Below are 18,801 nucleotides of genomic sequence, written 5' to 3'. Positions count from 1 at the left end.
AAAGGGTCAGAAGCAGTTTAATTTAGGAAGGCAGTTATAGGGGTAGATGAATGAACGCAAGACTAGAGGCCGCAGACCCAAGTTCTACTATTTCCTGTGACGAGAAGTAGCTTAGTGACACAGTCAAGCTATTTCCCTATTTTATTTTGACTGAACTAGAATCGATACAATTAAAGTTAGTAGCAGTACCCTTGAATCAAACAAAGCTTATCTGCTAGGGGCAGACTTGTTCACTAAGAGGTGGTACCATATACATCGACCATACCTCTCCATTCAAATGAGCTGGGAATGGGCTCCACAGAGCACAGTTTTAAAACCTCTGGATTAGATTATCTGCTGAAGTTCCTTTCAGCTCTAATAGCTACAGTTCTCATTGTGATCAAATGAACCTACTTAAAAGAACAAAAATGACCACACAACCAGCCAACCAAACAAACAAAAATCCACGGGTAAAAGAACAACATACCTTCCACAGTGAAAGGTTGAATGTGCTTCTTTTCATGTTGTATTCCAAATGGCTGTGTCTACTTTTAAGTATGACTGTCTCTGACTGTTATTTTCATATGTCACATTATTTTTACACTCAGCATGTCAGCTCATGTCATTTAAATTTTGCATTTATTTTTTCAGGGACTAAACATCCTGCCAGCACTTTTCCCCATTGGATTCCAAAGGGAAAAAAAAGAGCTATTTGAAGATTACTGAACATCAATATATTTTTTCCAACTTGAAAGTCCATTTTTTTTCCTTCTATGCCACATATAATGAACATAGGCTGTATAACAATATCTGAAAATAAAGATTTGTAATGGCATTTCAGATATTAGTTGAACTTGAGGTGGTAACTCAAGGTCTCTATCAGTGATTATAGTTTTTAACTGAGCCCTGTGAGTTGCATTCCTGTTTGGGAAATTGGGGAAGGTGGGCTGGTGGAGGAAACCTGGGTGTTTACTCCTTAACAGTGCTGGTAGATGATTACTGATCATCAGAGAGAGATCCAAGATGGTAGAGTAGATAAACACTGTGCCTGCTTCCTTCCATGAACACATTAATATTACAACTAAATTATAGAACAATCAACCTGGAGAACCATCTGAAGTCTAGCCAAACAGAAGTCCTATAGCTAAAAAGATAAAGAAGAAGCCACGCTGAGACTGGTAGGAGGGGCAGAGACATGGAACAGGCCCCACACCTGCGCGTGGTGGTTGAGAATCAAGACGGATATCTCGGTCGTAGAGGTTCCTCCAGGAGGAGCGAGGGACCCCAGCCCCCTCACACCAAGCTCCCCAGCCCAGAGTACTGGTGCCAGGAAGAAGACCCCCCACAACATCTGGCGGTGAAAAACAGTGGGGATTCTAACCATTAGGGGAAACCCAGATGTCCTCTTATATGGCCCACACACAAACTCACACGCAGGTACTCACCTTGGGCTCCAGCGGAGGGATGGTGAGTTGGGGGCCTCTGAGACATATGGGAGGCAGACTGAGGTGTGTGGCTTCAATGGGAGGACTGGAGGACAGTTGGTGTCTTCCTGGTAAGGGGTCCTACTCCGTGCAACTGGCAGGTGGGCGCCATCTTTCCTATGTTGAGCCCTCCCCCACAGGCCAAATCTGAATCTGATTGGCTTGGTGAGCTCTGCTGCTCTACCCTGCTGACTCAGCTGGGACTGCTGAAGGCACTTTCTCTCTGAGCAGCCAGCACCTCCTTCATTGCATTCTTTCTTGGGAAACTACTGGAGTCCACTGGCCCCACGTGGATGGCGACTGGACTTGGTGTGCTCTGAGACTTTTGCTGAGTCACTCCAGGCTCAGCTCTGGCACCAAACCAGAGTCTACATTAACCTGGTGACTTCTCCCACTCTAGTGACTCCTTGAGACCCTGCCTCACCTAACTTGCATAATGCGCAAAGCTTTATCAGTGGCTGAACCTTAAGGGAGCTGGCAGGTAGCAGCAGAGCTGCAGGTGTCCTGGATTTTGGTGGACTTACCCCAAGGCTGGTACTGGTGGCAGCCATCCTTGGTTCACAGCGTGGCATCTCCCACACACCTCCAGGTTTGGCACAGGCAGTGAACAACTGTAGATCACTTTGTAGCTGATCACTACACTATGGGGGGGGGCCACCTCAAGACCTAATGAAATGGACAGCACATCGCACAGAAATCCTGGTCTTTGAATTGAATGAAAGAATTGATAAGACAATGGTGTGGTATTCCTTGGGAAGGGGCTGGGGTATTACTTGGGAAGGAATTCTATTTATTGAAGGAAGAGTGTGCATAAAAGTTACAGAGCCAAAGGAGAGGAAGGTGCTGGGAAATGTTAGTTTTATATTCGACAACCTTTTATTCCTTACTAACAGTACTCTAATTTTGTTTAAAACAGCAATATACCCAAGAGTTGGAAATACAGTGACTGACCAGTTACCCCTTTTCATATTAACTTCTAGGAGGTTTAGAGAAAAGTGTGTGGCTCATCTTTAACAAGGAAGGCTCCGTGGTGTGCCGTGGTATAACAGCCTCATTTCTAGCATTACGTTATATTTCCAACAAAGATTTTAATTTTTCTTTTTCACCTATTTTCATAAATACTATTTTGTTGCTCTTACTTATCCCATTAAACCACCTTAAAACGTTCCTGAAATAAACCATGTATAAGAAGCAGCCAAGAGGGTCAAAAATAATAGAGAAAGAGGGTGAAGAGAAGAAAATAAAAGGAAGGAAAGAAGGGAGGGAGAGAAGGAGGGAGAGAGGAGTATAAAGGGAGAAAGGGAAAAAGGAAAGGAAGGAAGAAGGGACAGAGGGAAGGAAAAAAATGAAAAACAATGCTGGTAACTTGTTTACTCACTGAGATGCTAAGTTAGCAAGAATAGAACGTGGTAAAAGTCCTGAATAGGTGGAAATACCAGCAATACCTTCTGCTTAGAAATACCTGCCCTACTCATTTTATTAAAAGGAGGATTTTTTTACATTATTGGTAACTGGTTCCCTTTTGAGGAACTTGAACTTTCTGGGATGGGAGGGGGCGGGTCTTTAGGTCACCTAACAATTATACCTTAAAGTTTGTTATTTTAATCAGATCAACAGCTATGTTAGTTTTCAAGGGGAGGGTGAAAAGCAGAAGAGAAACAGAAGGGGAGAGCAGAGGCCTGCCCAGGCCATGTCAACATCCGACTCTACTTTGATCTTAGAGTCACATGAGTAGAATAGGTTACAAATGGCTGCACACAGACCCAGACGTTTTGTTGGACTACACACTGTTATAAAATTTCTTAATTTATTTTAAACATTAAAAAAGCAGCAGATTATTTTCTTCTCTTGAAAAGTTGGTATATGTGGTGAGCTCATTTCCAAGATAGCAATTAGGTGGAACTAATATGTACTGCCCACCTCCAGTGGGGTTAGCCACTGTCCCTCTCACTCCCTATTTTTCTTACACAGTCTATTCCCTTAATTTCTGTACATAGTTGATCCAAAGGGGACATCTGTATTTATGACCTCAGAATAGGCTTTATTGTCGAGAATTATTATAACTCAGTCCTGAAGAAATCCAAGGGGATTCTACAGCTGATAAATCTAACCATTTTATCATCAACTCCCATGACCCACCCACCTCAGTATTTGCCATTTATAAAGCACTTACTACATGCCATTCATGTTGCTAAGCACTAATATACAGGAACTTATTTATGAAGTAGATAGCACGTTCCTCATTTTATAGTAGAGCAGCCCGAGGCTCAGAGAAGCTGGTTAATTTTTCAAAGGTAATACAGGCTTCGTCATATTGTGGCTGTAGCCTGTTTTCATTCAGTTTCCTGACTGTGAAAGCACTCCTCTTAACCACTCTATAACAAACTTGTTATATTCACAATGTCAAGCACGTGCAGTGGCAGAGGAACGGGTACCCCCAAAGTGCGCCAGACTAAAGTATCTGACAGTGTCCTACAGAAGGCGTGCACAATGCTTAATAGTAAAGCAGACAAAATACGCTAAGTGAAAACAACATGAGGCAACAACCATTTCCAACTCATTATTCAGGAAGTTTAAGCTGCTGGTGGAAAGAGCATGAGACAAAACAGCGGTAGTCCTGAATTCTAGCCTTGGAGCCTGAGCTGGACCAGTCACTGCAGACGGCCATCCTCATTTGAACCTCACATCGGACATCTGCGCCAGATGGTTGTATTCCATTTTAGAGATTAAGAAAGAAACTCAGAGAACCTAAATTACTCGCTCCAAGGTCTGCATAGTAAGTGGCAAAGCCGAGACTAGAAACTAGGACGATGGACTCCTATTCAGCTTTCTCTTGCCTGCCTGTTTCACTCTACAAGAAGTGACCCTCTGTGTTTCCTGGCCTTCTACCTTCAGACCTCAGTAACCTGTTAAGACTCTGAAATTAAGATAGTAGGTCTGCCCTTTCTATTTTTCCTAGAGCCAGGTGATGCTTAGGAAAATCAGTACACTAAATTGGCGTGCATGCAATTAAACAAAAAATAAACTCACCTTTGTGAGTTTACAAGGAAAATGTAAAGCCAGGTACTTTGTATTACTGTGATTCCCCCCTAAAATTACCAGTAACTCAAGTTATTTTTATATTACTTGACACAAATAGGGAATTTTTAGGAATAAAATAGAGTGATCATGCTTTAATTCCAGTAATTTTTCAATTTAACCTAGTGGGACACTTTCCCTCTTTCTCATACAATATTTATTGGAAGATAAACAGCTTTGCAGACAAGACGCCATTGATTGGATTACAGTAGTGAATCTTTGTTTACTCCAATGCTGATTTCAGACAGATAGTAAATTTGAAAAGCTTCAGTCTCTCTCACCACAAATAAATAAGGCTTATTTTTCACTGAATCATTTGTCATTGATCAGTATTTCCTGAGGAAAAACGCTAATGAGCCTGTGTCTGCTGTGAGTGTAATGAGGGCAACTGCAACTACATAAGGTGTTTTGTTCTTTCAGCGCCTCAGAGGTCCTGCTTCAGAATCTCTAGGTTGTGTCTTTTCTGCACGTCTACAGGTGGTTTCTGTTTTTGATGACTAAATACAGAGTTCCAACGAGGTACCCAGAGATAGCATTACACATGCCATCAAGAGACAGGGTCTCAGGCTTTATAAGTCTCTTCAGAGGTAAATGGCATCAGAATTATATTTAAATTAAGTTACCACATTGATATGGCAAAAAAAGCACTGGCCAGATGGTGCTGAGTACAACAAGGAAGTGACACATATCACCCCCATTCCTTTTACTACTTATAAGTCTGAGCTCACATGCTTAGATGGTGGCATGACCAAACTATCTGTTAGTACCAAAAGGAATCTGGGTATCTATTTTTCTCATTCTTCTATTTTTATTTCACATTGTCCTGCATTTTCCTCTGTAGGATCCATTCCCACAAGGACCACAAGGACAGAATTGCAATCCCACTCAAATGCTTACATGCTATTGGAAACACAAGGGGGTGGCTCTACTTTATCTTTCCTTTTTTCTTCAGAGAAAGGTCACAGAAATTCTTGTTTCCATTGCTTTCTGCATAGGCTTCTTCTACAAATGTAAAAGGACACTCTCGGAAAGGTTTTGGGCTAAGAAAGGTATGTGTTGTCTCTCTCCATGGTGCTTCTCATGCCTGGTAGAGCTCGCCCTCCCTCCCCCGGCCCCGGCTCCCCACCCCCCAGGAGGCTGTGTAGTGAAGGGAAGAACAGCAGATGTCAACAACCACCTCTTAGCTCCCATTTTGTATACATTTGCTATGAAGGGCATTTTTTTTCTTGGCAAAGTCATAAGGGCCAAAAAGGAAGTAAATAGTCAAGAAGTGTTATTGAAAACATTATCCCTGTGAGGGTTCAATAAATAAATATTGGCCAATTATGATCATTCCTAGTAGATGATTCTTTTATATAATTAGTGCACTGAAGCAAAACAGCTTAAGACACACATATGGGATGAGCAGTAATGAGCAACTGTAGAGAAGCTCTGTGAAGTGATAGAAAGAATATTGGACAGGACTTCAGGAGGGAGGGCTGGCGTCCGGTGCTCTGTCTGCACCTAACCAGGGACTCAGGGTATCTTGATTCACCTTTCTAGATCTCAATGTTCCTGTTTGCTAAGTTGGAGCTGTGGGCAGTGTTATGCACTGTTTCTGTTCCCACCGAATTCATATGTTGAAGCCCCTACCCCCGATGTGACTGTATTTGGAGATAGGGACTGAGAGGACATGACAAAAGTTAAATGAGGCCATCTGGTGAGGCCCTAATAAGAAGAAAGACATACTAGAGCTCTCTCTTTCTGCCATGTGAGGGTATAGATAGCAGGCAGCCAGCTACAAGCCAAAACAAGGACTCTCACCAGAAACCAATCATGGCGGCCCCTTGGTCTTTGACTTTCCAGCCCCCAGAACTGTGAGACACAAACGTTTGTTGGAGAAGCCCCCCCCCCCCCCCCCGTCTATGGTATTTTGTTATGGCAGGTGAAGCAGACTGATACAGGTGGTGAGGACTAGGTAATTAAAATGATTTACAACACAGAACACTTGCACACATTTTATCTCGGAGAGACTCTGGGAGGTGGGAAGAGCAGACTATTATTTTACAAATAAGAAAATATACCTCAGACAGGTTCAAGATCACAAGGCTGCCAAGCAGAATCCAGTCAGACTGGAAACCTGGGTCTTTAACGGCACCTTTGGTTGTAAATGGTTGTGGCTTTCTTGTTTTCAGCATCATTATGTTAGACGTCTATGAATTCTAGGTTTTGGATCTCCAGGTAATGACTGCCAAGTTAAAGCATGTCAAATTTATCATAAGTCATACATATACATACATATATTTTTTTCCTTTACAGCTGCAATAATTATCTCCTTTGACTCAGTGTTCCTCAACGTGTGGTTCAGCAGTGGGAGCCCAACCCCACACCTACAAAATCAGAATCTCTGGGGATGGGGCCCAGCAATCTGTGTTGCACAAGCTCTCCAGGGGATTCTGAGGCCACTAAGGTTTGTGAAGTGCTGCTCTAATCTATGTACCCTTGTTCCCCTTGTAACCGGCTGACATTTGACATACGGCAATGAAGGATATGCAGACGCAACTCTGAGTCCTATACCCAACTAGATCCACAGCATACTGTTAAACCCATTTTTGAAATGTTTGAAGCTGTAGTATATCCTTCATGTAATTATAATATTCTATAATTTTGTGTCAGCCTTTGTTACCTCCTTTATGTCTACTTAGAATTTGAAAACATTTTAGAAAAAAAGCTATCTCGTTCCAGCCTATCATGAACCAATTAAGTTGACTCTAATTAAAAAGGGTAATTTAAAATATAGTGAATTTATTATTTATTCAAAGTTGTTAATGTTTTTAATCCCTTACTCAAGGTATCTGGTCATCTACTCCTGCACTCCCTCCCCTGAAATCTCAGTAACTTCAGATGGAGATTCACGTGCACATAAAATCTATACCTCAACATCCCACTGCCTCCAATCAGGAGAAAATATTTTAAAACATAATAAAAATGGTCCAAAATATTCATTTAAAATTTCTCTTTAATATTTATTCTAGAAAACCAAATATAGAATTCATTAATTATAGATTATAATTTATATTTAATAACTACTTGTATATGTAATTATATGACATATATAATAAACATATATATATTTTATGTCAAATGTCTAGATTTTAGAGGCACTAGGATTTTTTTTTTTTTTTTTGGCACTAGGATTTTAATCCAATATGTTTCCTTCGATTACCTTCCTGGGTTTGGAGTTTAAAAACTCTTGGGATTTCTGGTAAAAAATATGGACTTTGATGCCAATGTGATACATTTGTATTTAAATAATTATAAATGTGTGTGTATGTATGTGGTTACATACAAATGACACCTATTATTTTAGGACATCGACACTCATCTAAGAATTTTCTGGAATATTTTATATGCATTCCAAATGAACTTTGCCAATACAATTTCACAAAGAGGTACAATATTACCTTTTAAGCATAAAACCTTATACATTTCCAAAATTACTTTTTCTTATGTAGAAATAACACAGAAGTCACCTTTTACCGCTTTGAATGTGGGCAGCCAGGGAGAAGAAAATTCACATACTCTGTGCTGCTTGTTATTAATTTGCTTATATAAGCAAAATTCTGGGCTTTCCGTGGAAGCACAAGTTTTGCAAATCACATGACTTACAAAAGGGCATATAGCTTACACAGCATCCATGAGCTATCGCTTCTGAATGACATGTGTGATGAGATTAGTAGAATCCTGCCAATCACAGCCTCCAGCTATTTTATTTATCTTCCTTAGATTTTCTTTTGGCACCATTTACTGAAAGAACTATTTGCAATTATATGAAGATTGACTAACAAATTTCTACCATCTTTCTGAAAACATATAGGAAGAATACATTGAAATAAAGATTCCTTCCAAAATAGCATGTATACATATATAATATCTATGAGATGAAGCAATATTAAACAAATGTATTTTATATGCATAAAAGCACACATACCTTTAATGTTGATCTCAAACTCAGGAGGAATTTTTTGTAATATTATAAAGACTAATTAGAGTGTTTTCCCAAATATTTTTCTTTCAGGTGTCCACGTTGTCATTGTTTCAACCTAGGATTTACTCACATCGACACTAGATAAACCTTGCCCAAAAGGAAGGACTACTCTTACAGCCAACAACCAACAACAGTGCCAAGTCATATTCATAATTACTCATCTTTTGAAACATGTTTTGACATGAATGATCCAGCAAAGCTGGGTCCCTGCCAACTAGTGCCAACTGTCACAATGGCACTGGAGGAAACATGATAACTACAGAGGCAACAGTGACTGGGCAAGTACAATTCCCCCTCATTTGATCCAGGTAAGGGAAGCATTATTTTCTGAAGAAGCAAGGAAGTTTGTTCTCTCTCTTATTTATTTTTTTGCGATTCCTTAACAATCAATTAAAATGTGTTTAGGTGCAACAACATAAATTTTGTGAAATGTACCATGAGATAAAAAGAAGAATGACTCCCTTGGATTTTCCACTTCGAGGATCTCAATGTGTAATTTTATATGTTCTGAGTCCCCAAATTTAATTAAAACAAAACGTTTTAGAAAAAGAAAGAAAAGAAAAGCAGCTTTGGGGTAGGATGATACTAAAGAAGTACAAAACAGAGTGAGAGTTTACCTTCTACATGATTGAGGAATAAACTAAAAAAACAACTTTTTGTTTTAATAGAGGACGTGTAGGAGGGTGTGTTCTCATAATATACACAACAATGTTTTACTAGTTCATTCAGCAGGTGGGTCCAGTCCTTTGATCAGAATACCAGTCCACAGGCAGGATCTGTGGGAGATGGAGATCGCAGGCCGGAAGTAACTAATCCGGCTTAGTTAAAATGAGAGCTAATAGCTCCGTGGAGCACTCAGGCTCCTGCCCCACTTACCTTATTAACTAAACTGACAATTTGGCACTAAGTAGAAATACAGGGCCAACCCCCCACCAATTTTACTCAGGAGCCAGAGTGTAAAGATAAGGCAAGAAAAACTTGGGCCATAATTTGAGTGAAACCTGTAAAATCGACATATTCTGCACCTCCCACAGAAAGGCTTTGTTTGGCCCTTTTTTCCCCCCAGAAGAACACTTTATTTGCCTCAGTTATTCCTGGTCGAACAGGCAAGTCTCTAACTCAACTGTTTTTGGTTGCTATTTTCTGATGTTCAGTTTTTCCTTTGTTTCAGAAATATACACAATTGTTCCTTTAATGCAATCACCATGATGCAAAACCAACTGCACAATGAGGAAACTGTCCAAATTCAACTTGCCTTTCTGTAAGTTGCTGACTGCTTTCTTTCTTAACCTCTTCATCTGCTCAGGTCCCTTTGAAATATTTCTTTATCTCCACCTGTGTTTACATGACCCTCAGATTCAGAATCAGTGCCACTTGTACACTAAATCGATGTGCAGTTAGCTTGTCTCCCTGAAATTAACAAAGACGTTAAGGGATGATGCCAATTCAGTGGCTTGAGCTGGATACCTTCCATGACCTGGTATGTCATTGTTTATGGTCCGTTAAGCAGTTTTCATTTCACCTCATGGGCCCATGTAAAACCCAAGCTGAAATTACAAGCAGTACCACAGAATATTAAATAGCTTCGTTTTGCTTTTTAAAAATCATCTCTAAATTACTGAAGAACTCCCTGAGAGACTCAATGGGACAATATATATATTTTAAACTTTTCAGGTTTTTAATGTCTTTTATCCCCCTTTCCCTAAATCATATTCATTATTTTATAGGTATACTAATGGTAGCGTTTCTGATTTTCACAATAATATACTTTCTGGTTCTTGTTTAAATCTTTTTTTTCTAATCAAATTATCATTGCTGTTTTGATTCATTTTTCAAGTGGGGCTTTTGATTTCCCCAAAGTTCTCTTATCTCGTTCTGCTTTGTTTTTCATCATTCTTACATACAGAGCATAACATGCTGACATGCAGAAGTCAGTGAATCAGAGGTATCATAGAAGAAGGCTAGGCTTAGTTGCTCTGAAAATCTATCTTGCGCAGGCCTCCATTAGACAGGCTAATGCAACCTCCAAGGCAGGGCTGAATGCTAAAGGGCTTCAGCTGTCAAAAATCTACAGTGCAATGGTAGAAAATGTATGCAAGCATTCACTTACCTGCTTTTGATCAACAATTATTTCGAGGTCTTCATCACTGCTTAGTTTTCCATATCCTTTTTCTTTACTTTTCTTGTGAAAGAATAATTTTAAATGATCATTTAGTTTCTTTCCATTAATAATCTTAATTCCCACTTAATACTTTTTAAAGATAAAGTCTACTTAGCCTTGTTCACTAGTCATCATACATCATTCTTTATGTCAGTCTTTCATGGACAACTGCAAATGTTTTTATCATTAAGCTGCTGGCTTATAATTATTCATGAAGTATTTTTTGCTTAGCCTCTCCCAGCCAAATTACACCTTTAGTCCTTTTATGAATATTGTTATGCTTCTTTTCTAAATTCTGAATTTCAGAAAAGATTCTTTAATACTTTAAGTAATTCCTTCAAAAGTTGCAGCATATTTTTCTTAAAAGATTGAAACTACATTTAGTAATACTGTGCTTCAGTTTCAGCTATTAAATGTTTTATTTTAATCCCTTATATATTTTTAAGAATAACATAAGTATTACATAACTCAACAAATCCTCAGAGTTTCTACATTTGCTTATAAATCAGATGAAAACTGACACTGGAAAAAAAAACCTCAGAAATAATTTTAATAAGGTAAAATAATTTCCAAAATTAATTAGATTGAAAAGTTGGAAGAGTACAGACCAGCTTTTAAAATTACTTTATTGGCCTTTTGTCATCTTCCCTCCCCAATGACCACTCTCCATGTACCTCCCCCAATATAAAATATTCTAACGTTAGAAAAGGACATAGATCATGACAACCATTTTGCTGGTATGTTATAGGAGAAAGATAATTTGTTTGAGTCTTTTTTTGTTTGTTTTTTCTGTTCTCCCAATGCACTGGTTGATGGGAATACCAGAAGTGTCATGTTTCTTCATAATTTCAGAAATCAAAGTACCTCTGTGGAGGACCAGTAACAAAAGGAAAAGAAAAAAAAATTACTCTACAGTTAGCTTTAGTTCAAGGTTATTATTATTATTATTTTTAAATCCTTGCTTTAGATATTAACTACATGAACTAGAATTAAGGAAATTAAATCTGATGTTTATACATACTGTGCCATATTAAGATCCCGGTCTCATTTGGGGAAAATCTATACCCTTCCACAAACATGACATAAAGCTGTTTTACACTGTGGGGCATGGTTCTTGTCTGTTTTTACCCCTATATTTCAAAACCAGATTTCCACATTTCCTCCCCCATAAACACACCTACTACTTTTTGTGCTTTTTTTCTGTAATAAAGAGATCTGTGAATCTTCAAGTATTAGGATGCATAAATAAAATCTGAATTCTTTATCATATATTAATGAAGTTGGCCACTTAGAACAGAACAGATGGTCACAGTATCTCTTTCTGTTATTATTCTTGTCTTCATCTGAGGTTCCATTTCAGGATTAATGGAAAACAAAAAGAACAAGGTTGGTTTCAATCAAGCTGATTTCCTTCCTATCACTTAGCTTTTATATCCTTTTAGTCCACTGGTTACCATAGGATATTGTCCAGAGACCCCTCTAATGCAAAACATTTAGAAATGCCTTTCTGAAAATTGATCTGTATACGTACCAAGTAGCTCATTTGCATGACCCGATTTCTGGACATAAGGACATTAAGTAGAGATGGAATGTGGGTCCTTCCATCCATTTTACTGTCAGACATCCCAGAATTCTTTGCACCAGCGGCAGTGGCTTCATTGCCAGAACTTGCTGACCAGAGAACCACAGATCTTGCCCAGCAACAGTATTTATAATGTATGACAATAATTGAAGTATCTCTGTATCATTGTCTTGACTTTGTAAACATTGTGAAAATTTTGGCTAGCAAAAGAAGTCATTGAAACAAAAATTTCTTCTTTTCTAAGTAATTTTTATCCAGGGAACTTCTATGTTCCCTGACTGCTGTTCTAGCTTAATGCTTTACAAAAACTCTATTATTAATTATATACGTTTTTCTATTTCATCCCACACATATGGACTACTCAGCCTCTTTGTCATAAAAGCTCTTAGTTTTCCCTTTTTAAGGCCCCACTCCAGATTTTCTTGAGATTAGCAAATCACTGCTAATTGATATAAAGCTTCAGCATTCACAGAACATAATTCAAGATTGCAATTTCTGCCAATAGCAAATTCCACCTTTCCAATTTAATCCCAACTCCTTATCTGATTTAGTAGTACATTTTCCTGGAAAGAAATTAAGTCAGGGAAGGAGATTATATCCCCAACTATTATGTTGGCATTTTCCAAAAGTGGGAGGAGGAATTTAGAGCTCTGATTCTGCACTTAAATCCCTCCTCTCTAAACAGCACACAACTATACACAGAGTCAGAATTCTCACAGTCTTACTCTAGCATTAAGCTATATTTTCTAGTTTACCCACAACCCCAGGGGGATTAAACCTTTCTTAAACCATCACGGTTATTCGCTCACTTACTGCTTATTTCTAGTGCGAGCATAATCCTCTTTCAAGCACTCAGCTCCCACTTTGACTGCTTAGATCAGCCAGCCCAGGCAGGGATCTTCAGCTCTCCTCCCTCCTCCCAGCCGGGAATCCCTGTCTTCTAGCCATGCACTTTTGTCAAGTACAAAAAAGCAACTCCATAGCTTCTGCGTGGTCTTTCACATTAGCCAAAGGACTGAACTAGAAGGAGAAAGAAAGCTAACCTCTCCACTGTCCCAGCCTGCAGAGGCTGGGCTTCTGTGGGAGGAGAAGCCAGAGGGTGAGTACTTCCTGTGCCCCTCCCACCTCCCGGGGCAGACACTGGAGCTGAGGATTTCAACTGAGGTATAAGGGTAGGCCCCTTTCCACCTCAGCCTTAGCAAGCTTCCTGCTTATATCAGATTTTGTGCACAGCTCATGAAAGTGCAGCTAAAGAGGGAGCATTAGTACAGGTGGAGCTAAAGTGGTAAGGACTTTGAGGTGGGGAAAGTGATGAAAGAGAGAAAGGAAGTAGTCATCATTTGCTGACAATGCCTCATTCTCTGTAAGAAGCTTTCAGCTCAAGATAATTGTCCACTCTCTGAAACCTCAAACACAATATCTCCCATCTTCCCCATACCATTCTGAATCCTTTCTGAGTAACTCATAGAAGAACTATCTAGTTCTTCATTAGTGCTGATAACTTTAAACATCATTGTATCAGATGTGTAGTTTTCTTAATAACATTGAGCCTAACTGCTAACCTTTCCTTTCTGCAGACATTCCACCATCTCTCCTTTATCCTGTTTACCTCCTGCGCCCACCCTGTCATTCTCTCCTCCACAAATGTAGAACAGAAAGGTAGTTTTAGTCACTTGAATTAAATAAACCATAAAACTTGGAAACTATATAGGAAAACAATATATGGCCACAGATATAGAATGTAGTATATAAGAAAATTTTGCAAGTGAGTAACAACAGAACAACAACAAAATCTGATAGGACAGAGACCTGAAAAATGAAGCACCCTATGTTTAATTTTAGAATAAGATTTTATTGAAAAGTATGAGTATTAATTAAAAGATACTAGTTGTGTTTGGGTTGAATTAAAAGGATTCTTCATACTCTTTAGGAATGGAATATATAAAGAAAATTTTAAAAGGAAAAAAGGAACACATGATTTAGTTAATTGTACAAATTAGCCTCAATTGCAATTTTTGCCTAACTACAGATGTTACAATAAATGTAAAGGTTAAAGATTACATATACATATTTCAAAAAATTTTTTTACTATTATTTATTCAATACTGCAATGAATGATACATAGTAGACATAAATTTATTAAAGCAAATGTTACATGAAGAGTATATAGACAAAAGAAAGAGACCTTCCTACTCTCTTCTTCGTGGTTGTCTGTCTTCAGTTCCAATCTTCTCATTTTCCCTATCTTCAATCCCTTCTTCTCCACCACCTTCCTCCCTGCAGCCTGCAAAATTGCTCAGTTTTCCCTGTCCTAAAAGATGATTTTCTCACATCTGCTTTTCCCTAAAGGCATTATTAAATCTCATATCTCTTCACTGTCAAATTTGAAAGAGTGGTCCATGCATAGTAGCAACAGTTCCTTCCTTTCTCTTCTCTTCTAAACCAATCACAATCAGATTGCAATTTACTGTAATTGCATTATTGATAATCACCAATGGTCTCCTAATTATCAAATTCTCTAGCAGTCCTTTTTTAGAGCTAATTGTATGAATTAGCTCCAAATGTAATTTGTGATTGACTATAGATGTCAAAATAAATGCCAATATTATTTCTTTCAGTGGTCAATTTTGTATCAAGTATTTTCAAAAACGTCTTTGCTGTTATTTACACTACTACAGCTGTTAAATTGTGTTGCCACCAATTGAATAGAGTACCAATGAGAGGGAGAAGGAATTGGGAAAGGAGATGATGTGCTGAGAAGATACTTGCTGAGTTTGTGGTGTCTTTGGAAAGTTCATCCACGTGGAGGGATCTAGTTGGCCATTTGGATAAACAGGGCTATATCTTAGAAGCAAGATAAGGGTGGGACATAAAGATTGCTGGGGATAATTAAAATTGCAGGAGTGGACAAGCTCATTAAGGAACAAAAACATAGAGACAGAGAAATAAGGACTAAGGCTGGAATCCTAGAGAACTGTTACATTTAAAAAATGGGCCAAAGAAAAGAACCCAGTGAAGAAGGCCCATTAGGAGTGGTCATAGGTGGAGGAGGAGAACCGGGAGAACACAAAAGAAAAAGAGTTCTAGATAGTGTCAGGTGCTGATGAAAGGTTAAGTAAGGATGTGAACTGCAAAGTGTCATTGTATTTGGCATTTTGGAAGTCATCAAGGACTAGGAACAAAAGAACTAGTAAAGATGGAACCAAGATTAGAGTAAATTAATGAATACATTGGCAGTAAGGGAGTAAAGATAGTGAGAGCGGACTTGTTTTCCCTTAGGAAAGCTTGAATAAAAAGGGGAAGATGGAACAATTTGTTAAGATGGTAGATCTCATTGAAGTCGAAAAGAAAAAGAAAAAGAGAGCAAGAAAGCTAGAGGAAAGAAAAAATACAGGAAAAGAATGCTGGGAAAATTACTATAGTTCCCTTCCAGACCCCTGCCCTTGTGTAAAGGTGTTGCGTATGTTTATAGTTCAAGAAGAAACCAGCAAAGACAGTGAAAATGTAGATACCAGAAAGTGGGGGCGGGGGGGATAACTCAGGAAGCAAGAAAGTAAGATCAATTTGGAGAAAACTGCTCTCTCTTTTAAAACTTATAACTATGTGATATATATTTGTAGAAGAAAAATCTGGAAGGATATATACCAAACATTAAAAGTTCTTTTCTCTGGGAGATGGAATTATGCATGATCTATGTGTTCTCTTTGTACTTGGGACTACTTTTTGAAATAAATAAATAAATTTCTTTTATAATAAAAAAAGTAAACAAAATGTGATTGCTTGAGAGATCCATAAAATTGCCATGGAATAGACTCATTTTAAGTCTACTTTGCAGAAAAATGACTGGGTCAAGGAAAGTTTCACCCTTTCTTTATTATGTTTCTGGAGGAATAAAAGCTTGTGTTTTTTTTAAATGTGGATATTCATGCTACAGTTATTGCTTATGTCCCTTGTGGCAAGCATGAAAAAATAGTGGAGTGAATGTTTTATTGCATTTAATATGCCCCTTTCCTCTTGACTCTTCCTTATAATATTAAGCTTCTCAGTTCTTTGACATAATTTTGGTCCCATGTCTCTTCTCTTTTTTAAATACCCACAGTGTCAGCACAGCCAAAGACATCACTGCTGTGGGAGCCAAAGAAACAAGGAACAGAGAAGACAGGAAATAAGGGAGAAGGAGGAGTTTCTCCAGTAAGACCTGGAATAAGAGCTTGAGAGTTTCTCCTTGTTTAGGACATGAGCTTGGACAGAACTTTTAAATAGAAAGTAACCACCTTACCAACTGAAAGGACAATTTTCAGATCTTTTATTTTTCTTATATATAGAGAAAATGAACTTTCTAAAGGGAAAATGTCATCATTACAAAGAATCATTTACAGAGGGACTTGTTAAGTCTGGCACTTTTCAAGAACTATTTTTTTTTTCTTTTTAAGAGAATCACAATTGTGTTTTCCCCTCCAACTGTGATCATGTTATAGTAAAACAAAATAGCCACAGGATGCAATTTTTTAGTTGTGGGTCAAGCATGAGCAAACATAACATATGGCACTCAAGCTCAGTTCTAAAGGTATATTGCTGGGTGAAAAAAGAAATATAAGGACAACAAATATGTTGATGCATTTTAAACCATGTTTTAAGTCATATGCATATGTCCAGATATTTAGTAATTTTTTTTTGTTTTAAGGCTACATCTAATCAGGAAAATAGATATTCCAGTTATTCACTAGTCGGATAATAAAATGGCAATGACGCACAATACAATTTTCACTATGGCGTCTCTGTCCCTCCTCAATGCTGGCTTTCCTATCTTTAGGGTGCCACTTGGTCTGTAAGAGAATACCGTGAAAAGTTTATAAAGCTTCTTAAAAGTAGTTTCTATTTTCCAAGTTTTCTAAAGGTGAAAATTCTCCAACATAACTATCCATTAAAATTAATCTGTTGTTGTGCAATGACATTTTCTTAGCATACAAATTCATTATTAGACATGCACCTTCTTGTATCTTTTCCAATATTTTATCATGAAAAGTTTCAAACATACTGCAAAGTTAACAGAATTTTATAGTGAGCACCTGTATACTTACTACCTAGATTCTACCACTAGCATTTTATTATACTTGCCTTTTTGCATATCCATCCATCTTCTGTGATATATTTTTAAAGTATAGTACACATTGTCACATTTCTACACATTTTTTCTTCCAAGGTTTATTTTATTTATACTTTTAAAACTCAGAAATGCAAAACCATTGGTTCAGTAGGCTTCCAAAATAAGAGCACTACAAGTTCAGGATTTGTTCCCCTCCAGCTTTCATGTGAAAAGCAAATCAATGAACTACATTTCTAGCATTGAGTACTAGTGATAGGTCCTAGCACTTGGATTAGGGAAGAGGATTTCTGATCAAAGGGCTGGGATTTTTATGGTTCTCAGTCAAAAGCAAGTGATCAAACAACTCAACTTTTTGAGACAAATCCATGGTGTGATAGGCAGTTCCAGTTGCTATTAACCACCATGTCCCAATTTCATATCCTTTGATCATCACTGTTTCCTGCAAACAACTTCACTTTACTCTGGACTATATCATAATTATTCACCTCGGGTACATACAACAAAAGTAGCAAGCCTCAGGACAGGGCTGGAATAACTAATGGCTTCTTAGAGACAGAGAGATTACATGTGCTCTAAAGAACAGTAGTTGGGTGGTTTACTGAGATTAAGTAGGCAGAAAACAAAAATTGAACTTGAAATTTCAGTTATGTCAGATTCAGCAATGTTCCACATTACTTTGAGGACAATACGTAAACTCTTCTTAACCTTCCCTTACTCCCAAACAAAACCACATTGAAAGAAAAAAAAAACAAACAAAAAACAATGTCCTTCTTAACAGGAAAATTCTGAGTCCAATTCTTTCATCTGGAAAGTTCTTGTCTCTACATAAATAATTTTCTCATTTCCTCTAGACCTGGCTCTTGAAGCTGTAACTTCAGTGGTATAGCATGCAATGACTGATACATAAAAGTTGTTTTCTGTCTGCTGAAGACAATAATGATTGAAAAGTGATATATTTTAATCTACGAGATTTCTTGGCATTACTTGGTCTTGGTGCTATTTCCAAGGCAAGCTGTAACTAGTAAGCATTCTCATTTGGCAGTTTTACCAGTGACCACTCAAATAGCAGTTCAGGAGTGGTTATTGTTGTAAGACAGGTAAGAAGCCTGAGAGAACCAACATTATTTTGGATCCCAAAATAGTAAATGAACACTACTATAACATAAAAATAGTCCCCCTTTCCCCACAAAAAATAATAAAAGGGTAAACTGTGTATTCTATATGTTTGCTGCTTGAAGAAAGCAGGAAATAATCTACAAGTATTTAAAACTAAAACTATTGATGTTCTGCTTCTGATTTCCATTGACTTGATTGTTATTTTCATAATGTGTTGGCCCTACAAGATGGCGGATGAAACTGTGTTACTCCATCTCAAACACAGGT

General features: G+C 38.0%; 1 protein-coding gene across 15 annotated transcripts in view; it reads right to left on the bottom strand.

Annotated features, from left to right (window-relative positions):
• The window catches only part of PEX5L (peroxisomal biogenesis factor 5 like), a 197,442-nt gene that overhangs the window by 133,662 nt on the left and 44,979 nt on the right, over window positions 1-18,801 (bottom strand). For 4 of the 15 annotated variants that reach the window (XM_033089340.1, XM_033089398.1, XM_033089434.1 and 1 more), the window contains exons 1-2: window positions 12,261-13,321; window positions 10,679-10,750 (exon numbers count right to left, since the gene is read on the bottom strand). The exons of 5 other annotated variants lie outside the window; for them this stretch is intronic. In XM_033089340.1, the coding sequence (XP_032945231.1) occupies window positions 10,679-10,750; window positions 12,261-12,353 (165 nt within the window). In that variant the 5' untranslated portion in view covers window positions 12,354-13,321. Of the gene's footprint in view, window positions 1-10,678; window positions 10,751-12,260; window positions 13,334-18,801 lie in introns of those variants that run through there. 6 more of the 15 variants (XM_033089409.1, XM_033089437.1, XM_033089381.1 and 3 more) reach the window with 4 other exon arrangements.

This window comes from Rhinolophus ferrumequinum, chromosome 2 (genome assembly GCF_004115265.2).
Source record: "Rhinolophus ferrumequinum isolate MPI-CBG mRhiFer1 chromosome 2, mRhiFer1_v1.p, whole genome shotgun sequence".
Classification (NCBI taxonomy): domain Eukaryota; kingdom Metazoa; phylum Chordata; class Mammalia; order Chiroptera; family Rhinolophidae; genus Rhinolophus; species Rhinolophus ferrumequinum.
The sequence above is the reverse complement of the archived record's forward strand: the minus strand, read 5'-3'. Positions and strand labels throughout refer to the sequence as shown.